Below are 16,853 nucleotides of genomic sequence, written 5' to 3'. Positions count from 1 at the left end.
TTAGTTTAAAAACACTTCAGCAATTTTACTCAAATTCGAATTCCTCCAGGTCACCAAAATTAGGCTAATTTTGTATAGCCCCCCAGTGCCTAAAATATCTATATACTTGAAATCATACATTGATTTTCAAGTGATAAAACTAAAATAAGACACTGGCTTATCTTTGCCAGATATGAAGCTCATGGTTCACAGGCTGAGATGGGACTTCTCTCAGTCACCAGTGGCTTTGCAAGGCTGACCTTGACATCCTGGCCCAAGTTATGGCAGCTCAGCCAGAACAAGGGCTTTAGCTTGGTGTTTGTTTTGATTCTGCCCTGGGGATTTAAACTCACCCGGCTACACTGAATCAAAGGGGTGGTTACAACATGACAAACCTTTTTAATTCTGATCTAAAAGGAGGAATATGCGGTAGTGTGTTTAGTCTGTCATCAACTATGTCTACACCAGCTACTCTTGGAAGATTTGAAACGATTCATAACTTGTTGGGGGTCTACACAGGAAGCAGCCTGAAATCCGTGCTATGCGAGGATTGTATTTAGCAATGTTCCTTTTTTAGGAAATGATCATTTGCTAAGTGTGTATCAAGTGTTTATTATGTGATCAGCATTCAAACGACACACAAATTATTTCACTAATGACCAGCTGGATGAATTGTGTGCTATTGGTGTCATTACACAAATAAATGGGAAAACAGAGGCTGAGGGTCATGAAATGCTTTGCCTCAGATCATACCCGATCAGCTATCTGCCCTGGTATAATTGTACCACAAAGTGCTTGCTCTTAGTCTCTCTGCTATGTTCTCTAAACACCTTGTCCGAAACCCTTCCACTGTCTCCCATTGTTCTTGGAATTGAGACAAAAATCCCTACAGAAGCCCCAGGATATTGCCTTCCTGCCTTGGCTCCCAGTAGCTCTCAGTGATCCAGCCACAGGGCCTTTGCACATACTGATCCTGCTAACTGAAAATGGTTCTCCTTTCCCATTTTGCCTGGTTACCCCCTATTTACTATGGCTATTTCATCCTAATTGTGGCTTCCTTAGAAAGCCTTCCCAGACCTCTGACCATATCCACCTTCATACTACACTTTCTGAAGCCATCATATGACAATTCTTCATCTCGCTGTTGATAGTAATTCAGCATGTGTTTGTGTGACAGCCACACTGATGTCTCTCTGCCTCAGAGCCTGTACGGTGAGGGGGTGTTTCTGTGTTTGATCATCTCTTTCTATTTCTCCCAGCACAGACCTCAGAAATAGCGTGTGGTAGGTATTAAACACACTTTTGTCAGATGAATGAATAATGAGAATATTTTGTGGAAACTGATCATTGGCTCTCCTTCATTCTTCACCGATAGAAGTCAGTGATTCTGCCACAAAGAAGACATTAGGAAGAAAAGAACGAGGAAGACAATTCAGGCAAAAAGAGAGAGAACAGAACAGTTTTATGATAATCACACCATGGAAATATTTTGGCAGAGTGAGGTCCTTCAGACTGCGGGGAGAGGCAGGTATCAACACAGGTCCATGGAGCCACAGTGGCATTCGCAGAATCTTACAGAGAAGGAGGCAAGTTATCCATGCCTGACATTGTAAGAAATATAAGACATGGACATGACCCTTCTATTATCCCCTAACATTTCATTCATGCCCTTCTCTAACCAAATCAAGCAACTAGTTAGTCCATGGTCCTCAAAAAGTATTTGGTGAGTATTAAACATTGAAAAACAATGGGACACAAGGAGGTATTTAGATGCTTGGTGTGGCCTTAGATGAAGGATATGATAACAGCAGGGAATGTTTCTTATATTTGGGTCTACAAATTCCCAACCATGAGCAATCGCTGTACAATTAAAGCCAGCCTTCAGAGCAGAAGTCAAATATAGTTAGTGACCATGTTCCAGAAAGGAAGGAAGTAGTACCTGGCCAATGTCCATGTTAGAAGGAATACTGATTTATAGGAGAAAAGAAATCCGGAAGCGAATCTGATGGGGACAAACTGTAAAATTTCATATCACTTGATTGGAAATGAAAATACTGAATAAAGTTGTGACAACCAGGCTTTCAAAATTAAGTTTCTTTTCTCGTTCATTGGATGCCCATCATGGTAAATATTATATCCTTATACCCAAATGATATGCCATTCATATTGGTGAAATCATGGCTTAAGGTAAACCATATTAATGTGAAGGCTCACATATTCATTCATTCTAGATATATAGAAATTTCATTCCATAATAATGTGCCTGACTTTAAAATTACTTCACAGAATTACTTTGTAAAAGGTAAACTGAGGGGGTGCCTGGGTAGCTCCATCAGTCGAGCATCCAACTTTTGATTTCGGCTCAGTCACAATCTCACATATCCTGAGATGGAGTCCTGCTTGGGGTTAGGGATCTGCACTGAGTGAGGAGACTACTTGGGCTCTCTCTCTCTCTTCACACACACACACACACACACACACAAAATAACTAACTAACTTAATAAGTAATTAAATAAAATAAAAGGTAAACTGACATAAATATTAGAATACAAATTTTACATCTGTATGAACGTTTAAAACAAGCACAGAGTGAAACCTAGTAATCCAATGTTTGTTTTTCTTCAACCAAATCAGAACAAACATCAAAATGTGTCATTTTCCAGGTAAGTCAAGTCATCCATTCCATACGCAAGGATTGTGACTCCACGCCACCACCATACATGGGTACCATCCTCTTCATCTGGCCAGTAAGAGCTCCAGAGCTTGTCTTCCAGCTGCAAAGGTAGGAAGTGGGTTTGAATCCAAATACGGAGCTTCCAAAGCTCCCGGGATGATTTACAACCACAGTACGTGCAAAGTGCAAAAGCCACATCAAGAAGAGAGAGGGCTCTACCTCGACCAGAGGAAGGGATATTTCAGGCAGGCAGAAAGTGATGAGTTAGCCAGGCTGAGAAGCTTAGAAAGTGATTGTTAGGATGGAGGGAAAAAGAGAGAAAGAATGAGAGAGAGAGAGAGAGAGAGAGAAAGCATTCACAAACACACAGAAGAATGAAACTATAAAGAATATTTCCAGTGTGACTGAAGCACACAGTGCAGGGGTGAAGGTGGGGAAGGGTGAGGCCGGGGGAGGGCAGGACCCAACAGTAGCAGAGGACACCGGCCATGCGTCAAGGGTAGAGGAAACAGAGGCCAAGGATGCTGGTCTGTAACAGATGCCTGTCCCCACAGGGCTTCCGACCTGTCCAGGGCGGGCACGTCATCAGAGCTGTGACTGAAGTAAGCTCTTAAGTAACAGAGATGGCCAGAGGCCGGATAGAAAATAGAGAAGAAGAGGAGAAGAAGCAAGAGGGAAAATGAGGAGGGGGGACGGAGGGAAGAGGAGAGCAGGGAGACAGACAGAAAACCCAGGGAAAAGACAACCAAGCTGGTAAATGTAACGGACACCTGGGGAGGTGGCTGGCAGGCTCTTAAGTCCCTGGCCTGGGTATGCCCCCGGAAGCCTCCCGACACAGCAGGGCTGCCTGGGAAGGCGCCGTCGGCTTGGTGCAAGCTCGATCAGACATGTGACAAATCCCAAAACGGAACGCCCTGGGCAGGCTGCACAAACACTTGTCTTGATATAAGTAGAACATTTAAGAATAAAACAAAGATTTGGGAATCCCGGGTATAACTGTCTTTGATGGTAACTCAACCAGTGTTCAAACTGTGGATGAATGCCTGATTTAATGGATGAGTAGATTTATGGAGCCATAAAAGTTGAGAAGACTGTACTGGGCATGGACAGTACGTGAAAGAAAGAAATTGCAATATTCCTCCAATAGGTTTGAAATGCCGGAGATGCACTGAAGTCAGCTGTCTGCTTTGGACTGCCCCTTGCCCCTGGGCGAGAGGAAGATACACTTCACTAGAAGGTTCAGGATTCTCGCTGAATGGCTCTAACAAGGGGTGTCTTGCAGCAGGAAATTATGAAAAATGTTTTCAAGAGTCAATAAACCTAGGCTCTCAAATGTAGTTGTGAGTAATTGTTTGATATGTACAATGTCTTTTTTTTTTAAATGTGTTAATGTTCATTTATTTTTGAGAGAGAGAGAGCAGGGGAGGGGCAGAGAGAGAGGGAGACACAGAATCCCAAGCAGGATCCAGGCTCTGAACCCTTAGCGCAGAACCCTGCGCAGGGCTCGAACCCACAAATGCCAAGATCATGACCCAAGCTGAAGTCAGATGCTCAAACCCCTGAGGCACCCAGGCGCCCCCAGAATGTCTTTCTTATTAAGAGAAATCGTGTAAAGGAAGGTTTGTTCCTAGGTAGACATGCAAAAGCCAGTTTAACCCACCAAGTGGCTGAAATACACTCAATGTCTGAACAAAGGTATAGGACGCAGACAAGTCAGAAGTAGCAGGGCAGGATTTCTAGTGCAAGGCCTCCTGCCATCAGGCGGCTCTAGGAAGTACCCTTCACAGCTGCTGACGTGCCAACCCAGCTCCAACCCTCTCGTAGCAAACATAAAAGAGTCGCCATCAAAATGTGATAACAATGGAGAAAAGCACGCACGTAAAGAGGATGCAAATTGGCCTTAAGAGGTCAGTGAGGAAAGTGAATTTGATTTATTTTGCATTTTGAAATATTTGGGGCAAACATTCAATTCTTTGGCCTACAGTTTCCTTACAGTAGGTGAGAGCTTATGGTCACATTAGGTTTGAGTTCAAGGTCCAGGTATCAAATCCAAAGAGAAAGTAGACAGGGTGGCAACAGCAGTTAAAAACTTTTTTTTTTAATGTTTATTTATTTTTGAGAGACAGAGAGAGAGAGAGAGAGAAACAGAGAAACAGAGTGCAAGCAGCAGGGGAGTGGCAGAGAAAGAGAGAGAGGGGACACAGAATCCGAGGCAGGCTCTAGGCTCTGAGCTGTCAGCACAGAGCCTGATGCAGGACTCAAACTCACGGACCGCGAGATCATGACCTGAACCAAAGTCAGACACTTAACTGAATGAGCCCCCAGGCATCCCGAATCTCCTCAGTATTTGATGTGATATCATGCTACTACTATCTCTTGCAAATTTTCCCTTAAAATTATCCACTATGTTTTCTGATGCTGGCAGTTACCTAATTTTCATATCTATGAAAAACAAATGAGTCGTGGAATACTGATACACTCCTATAGCAAGATCCAAACTATCCTGCTTTTCTACAAGGCACTTAGAATCCTTCCTTTTTAAAGTCATCTGTGGGGTCCCGGGAGGCACCCCTATTCCTGATTTTCTTTGGTTGCTGTGGTACCGCTGGATTCTCATCACTAGTCCTACCTGGAAGAGTAAGGAAAACTCAACATTAAACACCAGTAATCCAGCTTCGAGGGATTCTAAGAAAGGGAGTGAACATTCACTGGTGGAAAGTTTGTGTTTGTCATTGTTTTATTGTTTCTTTGCTGCTGTTGGAGCTGGTAAGTACTGGAAAGGGCAGAAAATCTGCTTTATAAATGACGATACTCCCTGAAGCAAACATGCATCCTGGAACTGGGTAAATCGTAAATTTCAAGAAGAGAAGTAAGTCGACCACACCAGTGGTCGAATCCAGTGCTCATGACCTCTAAAAAGAAGCTCACCGTAGCCAAGTTTTGTAGCATCCGGCCATGACTTGCACCGAACTCGTGCTGGGCTGACCCCATTCTCTGCATAGATCTTGAGTTTTGTCTGATACTTAGTCTGGTTACATATATGAGCCAGGACCATAATTTTAATCAATCCAATAATGGCCAAAGGCAATTTTCTTTTGACTAGATGGGTCACACAAGCAGAAACTAAATTCTGGGGACCTGCATGTGCCATTCTGAGTCTTTTGTGACATTCATTACTTGAGTGTTCATTCTACTTTACAACCACCTTCATGCCTTACATTTTAAATATGGAAATCCTTAGTGTCAGATAAATATCTTTCTTGCCAACACATCTTAAGTGAATTCTTACTCTTAATTTGGAGTCCTCAGGTTCTTAGGGACATCTCCACAGATGTCTGTGCCTTCCTAGAAATCCATTCTCATGAGAGGGTTTCCCAAGGGCCCAGGGAGAATAAGGAACAGAATCCCCACAACTAGGGGGATGTAGCTTCTCCCCCTTGTGCTCGTCACATTAGCAGTCAAGTTCATCTCATTATTATGCTTAGGAATTTAACACTTAACAGAAGTTAACATTTCAAAATTAAAACCATGTATACCTTCCAACTCTTGACTCATCAGATGAGTTTCCTGACTCTCTACCAACTCCCCCATTTAATTATTGGTAGGAGTCTAAACATTATCAAAATTCAAGTAATTTAAATGGTTCAAAACAATAAAATAAATATATGTCATATATGCAGTATTTCGGGGAGGGAGTTACGGAGGAAATAAACAACAATAGCACCATATTGCTTCTTGCCCAAAATGTGAGACTGAGCACACCTTGGCCCCTTCTTTTGAAGATTCTGTTAAAGTGGTAGTAAAGGCACTTCTAAAAAATTCAGAATAATGAAGAACTCTGGACAGGAGACTGGAGCAGACAGAAGAATGTGACAAAAGCCAAGACCAAGGGAAGCTGCAGAATGACAGAGGAAGTGGTACAGGCTGTGTGTTCATGTCAAACAAATGACTCACAGCCTCTCAGACCTGGCAATTTCTTATCGAAAAAAAAATTATAATATTCCTTTTATGGTGCAGAAAATACGTGTATAAAAATGGTAAACTATCCATAGACAATTTTAAAGGTTACTATAATATCTTAACTATAGTTGAAAAGAGGAATGCCAAGTAATTTATAATCAATGATATAATTTGGTTTGTAAATTCTCAGGTAATACTGCACTGGAAGACTGTGAAGGGGCACCTGTGTGGCTCAGTAGGTTAAGCATCCAACTTCGGCTCAGGTCATGATCTCACAGTTCATGAGTTCGAGTCTGGCATCCAGCTCTGTCCTGACAGCTTGGAGCCTGGTGTCTGCTTCGGATTCTGTGTTTCCCCCTCTCTCTGCCCCTTCCCTGCTCATGCTCTGTCTCTCCCTTTCTCAAAATAAACATTAAAAAAAAAAAAGACTGAAGTAGCCAGAGGCTCACATCTATGTAAAAGAGTGTGAATCCATCTGTAATTGCAGCATTGGGAGAGATATATTGTTTTTGCTACGTACATACTGTAGCAACTTCACCTTTGATTTTGGAACTTTCCACAATGATGAAACTACAAGCAGAATAAATTCACCTTCCCTGGATTTCAGGATAGATACATACCTTGCAAATTCCACGCTAATTAAAACTGTGTTTAAAAAATGTTCACCCTATTTCCTGATAGGAACAGTAACTGTCGAAAGATGGCGAGAGATCATCATACTCTCAGAATTCTGAGGGGCAAGGTTTTTCATCTGAAAGTTCTAAGTTTAGGAGAACTACCACACAAGGCAAGAATAGAAACATTTTAAAATATGTGATAACTAAGTGTTTCTTTTCCTACAAAGCTACGTAAGGATATACCTCAACAAAATAAGGGAGTGGTTGGTCCCTGGAAGAAAAAGAAAGGAAAAGCAGGATAAGATTGATTTTAAATAATAAAAATGCAGGGAAGAAAGGCAGTTGGTCTAGAAAGTAATCAGCCAGTAAGAGCCCATTTCTTACCTCTCAGAAGACTGAAGGCCAGAAGCTGGGGGCGGGGAGATGGTCAGTAGCAAAGACCATTCCATTAAAATGTTGAGAAGCCATGAGTTTATGGTAAAGACAAATACTATGTTCTAAAAGAAAACAGACAATTACAAACAATGAAAAAACATAAATGTTTTCAAGAAACCTGATTTTCCAACATGAATAAACTAGTCCCATTTACAATACAAACATTAAAAAGAAAATCAAAATAGGGGAGCCTGGGTGGCTCAGTCGGTTAAGCGTCTGACTCTTGATTCCAGCTCAGACCATGATCTCCTGGTTGGTGAGATCAAGCCCCACACTGGACTCTGCACTTAGTTTGGAGCCTGCTTGGGATTCTCTCTCTCTCTCTCTCTCTCTCTCTCTCTCTCTTTCTCTCTCTGCTCTGCCCCTACTTGCTTCTCTTTCTTTCTCTCTCTCTCTCAAAATAAAGAGATAAACATTTAAAAAATAAAATTAAAATAATTCCAAGCAAGGGATTAAAAGTATAAGAAACTTATAGATATAATAGATTTGCTGAGACCATTTTTTTTTTGGTCTGCCCAAAGAAAAAATATGATGGTGACCAGTCACTTCAGTAAAAACCAAACGTGTCAAGCTGAAGGCACACAGCTGTATAGAACAAGGCATAATTTTTAAGCAACTGCTGATGTATAAGAAATTCTTAAATTGATTAATTGATTACTTGTTCTTCAGATGAAGGATATCAAGGCCTGACTCTCTGTGTGCATAAATATTGATGCAAACCCTGTCTTGCTCTGTGTTTACACAGTGAGGCTCCTCTCTACCGAAGCCACACCAGGGAACGTATTAGAAGTTTGCAGCATGGCTTCCAGAAAGATGGGGAAAGTGCCAGAAGATCTGACTGTGTCTGATGGTTAGCTTTATGTGTCAACTTGGTGAGGCCATGGTGCCCAGTTGTTTGGACAAACATTAGTCTAGATGTTGCTCTGAAGGTATTTTGTAGATATGATTAAGGTTTAAAATCTGTTGATTTAAATAAAGGTTGCTCTTGATAATGCAGTGGTCCTCATCAATCAGTTGAAAGTCTTAAGAACAAAACTTGAGGGGGGCGCCTGGGTGGCTTAGTCGGTTAAGCATCCGACTTTCGCTTAGGTCATGATCTCGCGGTTCGTGGGTTCGAGCCCCGCGTCGGGCTCTGTGCTGACTGCCAGCTCAGAGCCTGTTTCAGTCTGTGACTCCCTCTCTCTCTGACCCTACCCTGCTCACGCTGTCTCTCTCTCTCTCTCCTAGAAATAAATAAAACATTAAAAAAAATTAAAAAAAAAAAAGAACAAAACTTGAGGTAGTCCTCTAGAAGACAGACTTACATCCAAGGTTGTAACACAGAAATCGTACCTGTGTTTCCAGTGTTCCAGCCTGTCCTGTGGATTTCAGACACAAGACTGCAACATCAGCTCTTACCTTAGTTTCCAGCTTGCTGGCTCCATTATGTGAGCTAATTCCTCCAAATCAATTATCTATCTATCTATCATCATCATCATCTATGTATCTACCTATATATGTATGTATGTATCATCTATCTATGGATCTATTACCTATTGTCNTGTGAGCTAATTCCTCCAAATCAATTATCTATCTATCTATCATCATCATCATCTATGTATCTACCTATATATGTATGTATGTATCATCTATCTATGGATCTATTATCTATTGTCTATGTATGTATGTATGTATGTATGTATCTATCATCTATCTATCTGTCTATCTATCTATCTATCTATCTATCTATCTATCTATCATCTATCTACCTACCTACCTACCTATTCATCCATCCATCCATCCATCCATCCATCCATCCATCCATCCATCCACCCATCGATCTATCCATCCATGTATCTGTTATCTACCTACCTGCCTACCTACCTACCTATGTATCTATGTCTCTCTCTCTCTCTCTCTCTCTCATATCTATCATCTCCTCTTGGTTTGATTTCTCAGGAGAGCTTAGACTTATACACTTTTTTTCCAAGATTCTTCCCAGTGATTCACCCCATCTGAATTCAGAGAAGTGGCTTTTCTTTTGGTCACAGACTACTTATGCAAGACTCAACAACTGTCAGTTACTTGGTGGCATGAGCTTTGGGCTGTGGGTGGAGGTGGGAATCACAGATCTGAATCCAAAGAAATGGAAGTCTATATTCATAGAATTGATTTTCAGAAGGATGTAGCTGTGCAGGATGCAGGGAGGAGAGAGAGACAGCTCCTCTCCCTTCCTTATCCTGTAAACTCAACTCTGTGTCTCCAGGCAGTTCTTTTCCCAAAGTGCCTTTCTTTCTGGTGGCCTTCTCACCTGATAGCCATTTCCACCCTTGTCCTTCTCACTGGTAGCATTAATAGGTGCTGACATATACTTTGAGTTTTGTTGGTTTTTTCCTTTAAATGTATTCCATCACCTTGGTAAGTCTGGCTCATAATCCACTATTTATCCTTGGGGAATTTGGTTAACCAAGATCCAAAAGAAGAAGGAAAGTCTAGGTGCCTTTCTACTCATTCTGTCTTAGCTCTGTCAAGTACATGAGCCATTAATTTATCCAATTTTTCCCTAAATTTTTGAGAACCTATACCAAAAAAGACAAAGCACTTGGGTAGATTTTTGTACAAGTGGATTGGAATTTGTACCTTCATATTCCCTTAAGAATCAAGAGACAAATTATAACTCATTTTTCTACTTGAGATTTCTTTCTAGGCTGATTCACTCTAGCCTGTGAATGTCTACTTGACATCCCACCCAGGGGCACCTGCAGCGACTCCTTTCTCCGTCCCAGGGAAGCTAAGGTGAACCCATGTGCTTCCCAGGAATGAAGGAGAGAGAAAGTACCAGGGACCTCGAACTCCTCGCAGACAGGAGATCAAGTGGAAAATTGTTACATATCTGAAACAAGAAATAGGTGGCTAAAACTATCTGTCAGCAAGACGAACATTAGTGCACGCGCTCTTCCTCTCTTCACATAAATCCCAGGCCTGTTACCCATCGGGCTACAATCATCTCTGAATTCAAACCACCTACATCTGTATTGGCTTGAAATTATCTCCCTCGTGTACCGCTTCTCAGTGGAAAGGATGACACTCTCAGAATTACCCTAGAAAATCTTCTTGACTCTAGACAGTGGGTCGATTTCCAAGGGCACACCCCCTCTAGTGTTGTGCGCCTGAACATTTCTTTATGCCCTGAACATTTTCTCAGGGAATCGTTGCAGAAATGTCACCATTCCCATGACGAGGGAGGTATCAGCATGGCTTTCTCTTTATAGTCTCACATATATTAGGAAAGCAGGAAATGTGGATTCTAAATGCATCAAATACAGCTGCATAGTATTATTTTCATCTTATACAGCCTTCAGGAAGGCTTAAATGGACAATATGGGCATGATTTAGGGCTGTACCTCTCAAACTTCCACGGACACTAGTCACCTGGAGGGCTTGTTAAAACTTGGGCTGCTGGGACTGTCCCCTGAATTTCTGATCCAGTCGGCCTGGGGGGAGGAGGTGGCAAGAATTCTAGCAAGTTCCCAGGTGATGGTAGGGCTGCTGGTCTGGGTTTCACACTCTGGAACCACTGATTTAGGGACTAACAGGCATTAAATCACATGCTACTCCTTCCCCGAGACACGCAAGAAGACAATATTCTCTTCATTATATAAGGAACGGCGTTCTGCTTCTCTCTTCAGACCTTTTCTTTTCAGAATCACGAGTTACAAGATTATTTAAGAGTTAACAGAAATTAGAGAATCAACCCTAATGCGAGGCTGTCAACCATTTTCTTCCTTATTCTGGATCTCAGCTAGCAAGACAATAGTGCACAGGGATCCCCTCTCAGGGCTCTTAGAGTTGCGTGATGTTAGCTTCTGCTGAAACCACTGAATCATCACGAGAAGGTTGCACTATTCTTACCACACATTCCCAGAGAGAGAAATAAGTCAAGGACTTCTCTTTTCTTTCCTTCATTTATTTTACATTTTTTCGGCAATCAACTTATGNTTGGGTTTTTTTTTTCTTTTTTTTTTTTTTTTTTTGTCCAGAGACTAGTCTGGCTCCTATCATACACTTTCCATCACATCTGGGAGCGCAGCATTCAGTACTCCGTGTAAGTGTCCCACTTATTAATACCTTCTGTCTATTGTGCTCGTTTAAGGCAATAAGGGGAAAACAATACCCACGGTTTCGGTCCCGTCGAGAGGCGGTGTGAAGTGTGGTGTGGAAGAGCCGGGGCCGTCGGGGACCGCAGAGCACCTGAGGGGTGATGCCCGTGGTGCCATGGTTCGCACGTCACTGTGCCTCTCTGGACTCATTCAGGTCCCCGCTTGAAAAATAAGGTGTGACAGGGTGACTGTGTAGAACTCACAATCTCTTCACAGTCTATTATGTGAGATTTAAAATGATTATCAATAAGTATAATGAATTATATAAATTGACACATTATAATTTACAATAGCTCCAGGTTATACAATAATATAACCATAAGAGCCATTTAATTGAAGGTTTGTTTATGTATGTATGTATGTATGTATGTACGTATTCATTCATTCATTCATTCATTCATTATATGTGAGAGAGACACAAAATGAGAGTGGGGGAGAGGGATAGAGAGAGAGACAGAGAGAGAGACAGAGAGAGAGAGAGAGATAGTCCTAAGCAGGCTCCATGCTTAGCCCAGCGCCCACTTTGGGGCTCGATCCCACTATCCTGAGATCATGACCTGATCCAAAATCAAGAGTCGGATGCTCAACTAAATGAACCACCCAGGCGCCCCAGAGCCATTTACCTTAAAATAAGTTATATTGAAATTGTCCTTATTTCCAGAACTTGTTTATTAAAAATTATTAAGTTTTAATACACTGCTTCTAAGACTCAAAAATCTACCTAAAGAAAAAAATACCAACCTAGATTTTAAATGAATCCACATTTACCTCCCGTGCTTCAAGCTCACTATTCATGGACTGTAACCAGAAGCTTCCTGGCTGCTAACACATTTAATCTAATCTAATTTAATTTAATTTAACAAATTTAATTTAATATTTAGTAGGTATTTTGAGTTTGATTGGATAGATTCAAGGTGGACTATATCAGTAAGGGTCAGCACAGTTTCTGTGTTACAGTCACATAATTCTTTTACAAAACAAGGAAACTTAAGGCTATCTGAAAGTATATCTTACACCGTCAAAATGTAACTTTTAAGATAAGATGTAATAGAACCATTAATGCATCTTACACAGGTCAAATTTTGTTACCAAGTTTCAAAGCCATGTTCTTAGGAGCACATTAGGCACAGAAATCCACTCAGAGCAGAAGAAACTGTGATATTCCAAAGCCTATAATCCTGATGCATTTATAACAACATGCAGTTCAACATATGCTGACTGCCTAAGTCTGGAGCAAACAGTCAGAAAAAGATTATTATTCACTTCCCCCCCTCAAAACTCTCCAATAACAGACAGGCAAATTGAAGTACTCACCAGGTTTGGAGTTCATATTTTAGAAAGTTACAAAACTGTGGCACATTCCATTTGATTAGTAATTTCTCCTTCCCTGAACACATAGGGTATCTATGCAATGCTCATTTATTATTTGCATGTATGATAAAGGACCTCCTTATTTTATAACAATTATTATATCTTGATTGCCAAAAATGATTGAAATAATTTGGGTTGAGTAATGGACCAAATCGTTTCCTGAGAAAAATAAGATCAAATAATATGGAGGACAAAAATAATTTTTTAAAAATGTCTTTGGTGATAAGATATTGGAAAACCTTTAATATTGTCCAGCTTCTGGGGAGNGACCCGAGTTCACCCACCCAAGGGCGGCTGGCTCCGCTCCACGCCGTCGCGTTAGGATAGCGACTTGAAAGTAGGCATTTACATCCTATTTACAAAAACAAAAAAGGTTTCATAGTTCTCCTGGGTTCTCGCTGCCTTTGTTTCATAGGCAGGTGACGAGAGGGCACAGGACTGAGACTGTCCGCTCTCGGTCTCCTAGGAAAAATGACATATTCGTCTGCTGGAAAATGTTATGAAGTTTGAAAGATTAGGTGTGATATNACAAAAAAGGTTTCATAGTTCTCCTGGGTTCTCGCTGCCTTTGTTTCATAGGCAGGTGACGAGAGGGCACAGGACTGAGACTGTCCGCTCTGGTCTCCTAGGAAAAATGACATATTCTTCTGCTGGAAAATGTTATGAAGTTTGAAAGATTAGGTGTGATACGCTTGGGTTGTTGGGCTTTGTCACTGTGCGGTGGTGGTGGTGGTTTTGTTTTGCTTTGGCTTTAATTTAATTTAGTCAGCCTCCGGGTGACACTCGTCAGGCATCCGCTGTGCATCGGGCACGGCAGTACCGAAGTGGGACAGCGCGGGAGGGGGGTGCCCGCGCCACCAACGTGCTGAAAGGGCAAACTGCTGGCACGCTGCCCCCACAAACGCTGTGTTGTGCGTGGTCAGGAACATGCTGATGAGGGAGGAGGTGCTGGCATCAAGCCTCCCTAGAAAGGAGGGGCCGACACAGAGCAATGATTATTTCTCCTGATAGAATTATCTACGAGTAAATCTTCCTTCCCATTTATTAGGAAACTGTCTGTGACAGGTGGCTCTTGAGGTAAGGGAGAGGCATGTGATTACATTCTGTTTTTCTAGCAACATCAAACCATTACATTGTTACATTATTAACCTTCCTCCTGGAACAAGTCGCTTCTCCTTTAAAATGTATATACCGTTAGTACATTAGTGTGAATTATTCATCAGGAGCTTTATGAAATACTTTGGGCCAAATGGAATTGAAAGAGAAGCTAAAGTGAGAGAGAGAGAGACAGAGAGACAGAGAGAATCAAGACCCAAAGCCAATGGGTTGAAGGCTCCCCAAATGCAAAGAGCAGAGCAGAGGGGGCGCTGTCCCGCCTTGAAACAAGAGACAAAGAACTTAAACGCCACAAAAGGCTGCTTTATCCAAGAGCAGCGGCCCAGGAAGATGTCACGCTACCTCTCAGTGCTCCTTTCCGAAGGTAGAAACCTCAGCCCTCAATGACCCTGGTTTATGAGCGCTCTCGGCGGCCATTTCACTCCTGTTTCACAACAGGGAGTGACACTCAAGCCAACGCTTCCCACTGTCCTCTGACTGTGGCTCCAGGGACGCACCCACGGGGCTCCCGCTCTGTGTGTGTCTGGCGCGGGGACACTGAGCAAGCCCGACACTGCGTTCCCACCCAGCACGCGGCGGTGGCCCGCTCAGGCGCCGGAGGCGTGAAGGGGACCTGGAATGTGACCACCGAGAGTTCAGGGCTTCCTCCCAAGTTCACCACTTCCAGATGGCCCCGAGGCGGAAGAGTTGAGAAGCAGCGTTACTTTGTTCGAGTCCTGTGAATATTCACCTTGAANATGTATGATAAAGGACCTCCTTATTTTATAACAATTATTATATCTTGATTGCCAAAAATGATTGAAATAATTTGGGTTGAGTAATGGACCAAATCGTTTCCTGAGAAAAATAAGATCAAATAATATGGAGGACAAAAATAATTTTTTAAAAATGTCTTTGGTGATAAGATATTGGAAAACCTTTAATATTGTCCAGCTTCTGGGGAGCTTGGGTGGCTCAGCTGGTTAAGCATCTGACTTCAGCTCAGGTCATGATCTCACGGTTCATGGGTTCAAGTCCCACGTCGGTCTGTGTTGACAGCTCAGGGCCTGGAGCCTGCTTCTTATTCAGTGTCTCCCTTTCTCTCTGCCTCTCTTCCGTTCACACTCTGTCTCTCTCTGTCTCTCAAAAATAAATAATGAAAAACATACAGCCCAACTCCCTTATTTAGTAAGTGATGTAAACTTGGGTTCACACAGATAAAACGGCTTATATACAGAATATCCACTGACACCTGTGACCAGAGCCTCAGATTTCCTGATGTGACAGACCCGAGTTCTTAATCCTGCATCTCCTAGAAGAAATAAAACCAAATTACTCTTTAAATGTGTCCTGGGGTGCCTGGGTGGCTCCGTCAGTTAAGCGTCTGACTTTGACTNAAAAAAAAAAGAAAAACAAAGAGGAGTTCCTGTTACTATTGCTTTCTAAGAATAAGTGGATGACCTTTGACTTCTGGACATAGAGATTAAGCACTTCACCCACTAAAATAAAAATAGAGATTTTTAACTTAAATCTGAAAAGGGACACCAGAGTGGCTCAGTTGGTTGAGCGTCTGACTTTTGGTTTCACCTCAGATCAGGATCTCAGGGTTTCCTAAGTCCAAGCCCCATGTCGGGCTTTGAGCTGGCAGCGCAGAGACTGCTTGGGACTCTCTCTCTCTCTCTCTCTGTCTCTCTCAAATAAATAAACTTAATCTAAAAAACGTGATATGTAATAGCTGAAGACCTCTGGGGTGTTTTACTAAAATGTATGATTCGTTGCCTCTCTCTCAGGGCTACAAGAGTATGCTAACGTACTCCCTAATACATTCTTCTTCTTCTTATTATTATTATTTATTGCATAAAAAGCAAAAAAGCTTCACTGGCTCACTTTTTTTCCAGAAAAGAATGTTGTCACAATATTGTTTAAAAAATGCTTGGTTACTCTAGTAGAGATATATGGATTTCTGCTTCAAATGGAGGTGACTGGAGGGGCGCCTAGGTNGAGCCTGTTTCAGATTCTGTGTCTCCCTCTCTCTCTGCCCCTTTCTCACCCCTGCTCATTCTCTCTCTCTATCTCTCTATCTAAAATAAATTAACATTAAACATTTTTTTAAAATGGCACAGAGAACATGCCTTATATCCTTGAATAGAGCCTGATTAGTTGCTGTGGGCCCATATGGCTGCCAGCTGGTGAGTTACTCAAGGAGAAAGTCAGTAAAGAAGAAGGCAAGGTTCCACCAACCAAGGATGAACTTAGAAAGCCCAGAAGTGGCTTCACTTACTAGCATCTTCTTCAAACTCACTTTTGTTCTTTTTATAAATTCTCTCCACGCTCAAAACTGTTCTTAATAGATGCCTACTCTGTTCTTTCTTTCTTGACTTGATTGCTTGATTGACTTGAATGCTATCAAGCCCAGTAAAAGAGAAATCTTACAGGCACTTGGGTGGCAGTTGGTTAAGTGTCAGACTCTTGATTTCGTTTGGCTCGGGTCATGAACCCAGCATTGGGGGATCAAGCCCTAGGTCAGGTTCTGCACTGAGCATGGAGCCTACTTGGGATTCTCTCTCTCTCTCTCTCTCTCTC

At 42.1% G+C, this 16,853-nt stretch overlaps 1 protein-coding gene across 1 annotated transcript in view; it reads right to left on the bottom strand.

Annotated features, from left to right (window-relative positions):
- Nucleotides 1-2,597: 2,597 nt before the first annotated feature.
- The window catches only part of LOC144219453 (uncharacterized), an 18,679-nt gene continuing 4,423 nt past the window's right edge, over nucleotides 2,598-16,853 (bottom strand). Inside the window, exons 2-4 of the mRNA XM_077749463.1 lie at nucleotides 11,823-11,965; nucleotides 7,615-7,727; nucleotides 2,598-2,753 (exon numbers count right to left, since the gene is read on the bottom strand). Coding sequence (XP_077605589.1) covers nucleotides 2,648-2,753; nucleotides 7,615-7,727; nucleotides 11,823-11,954 — 351 coding nt within the window. The 5' untranslated portion in view covers nucleotides 11,955-11,965 and the 3' untranslated portion in view covers nucleotides 2,598-2,647. The remainder of the gene's footprint in view (nucleotides 2,754-7,614; nucleotides 7,728-11,822; nucleotides 11,966-16,853) is intronic.

Source organism: Crocuta crocuta, unplaced genomic scaffold (assembly GCF_008692635.1).
Source record: "Crocuta crocuta isolate KB4526 unplaced genomic scaffold, BGI_CrCroc_1.0 scaffold89, whole genome shotgun sequence".
NCBI lineage: Eukaryota > Metazoa > Chordata > Mammalia > Carnivora > Hyaenidae > Crocuta > Crocuta crocuta.
This window is presented reverse-complemented; position numbering and strand designations above follow the sequence as displayed.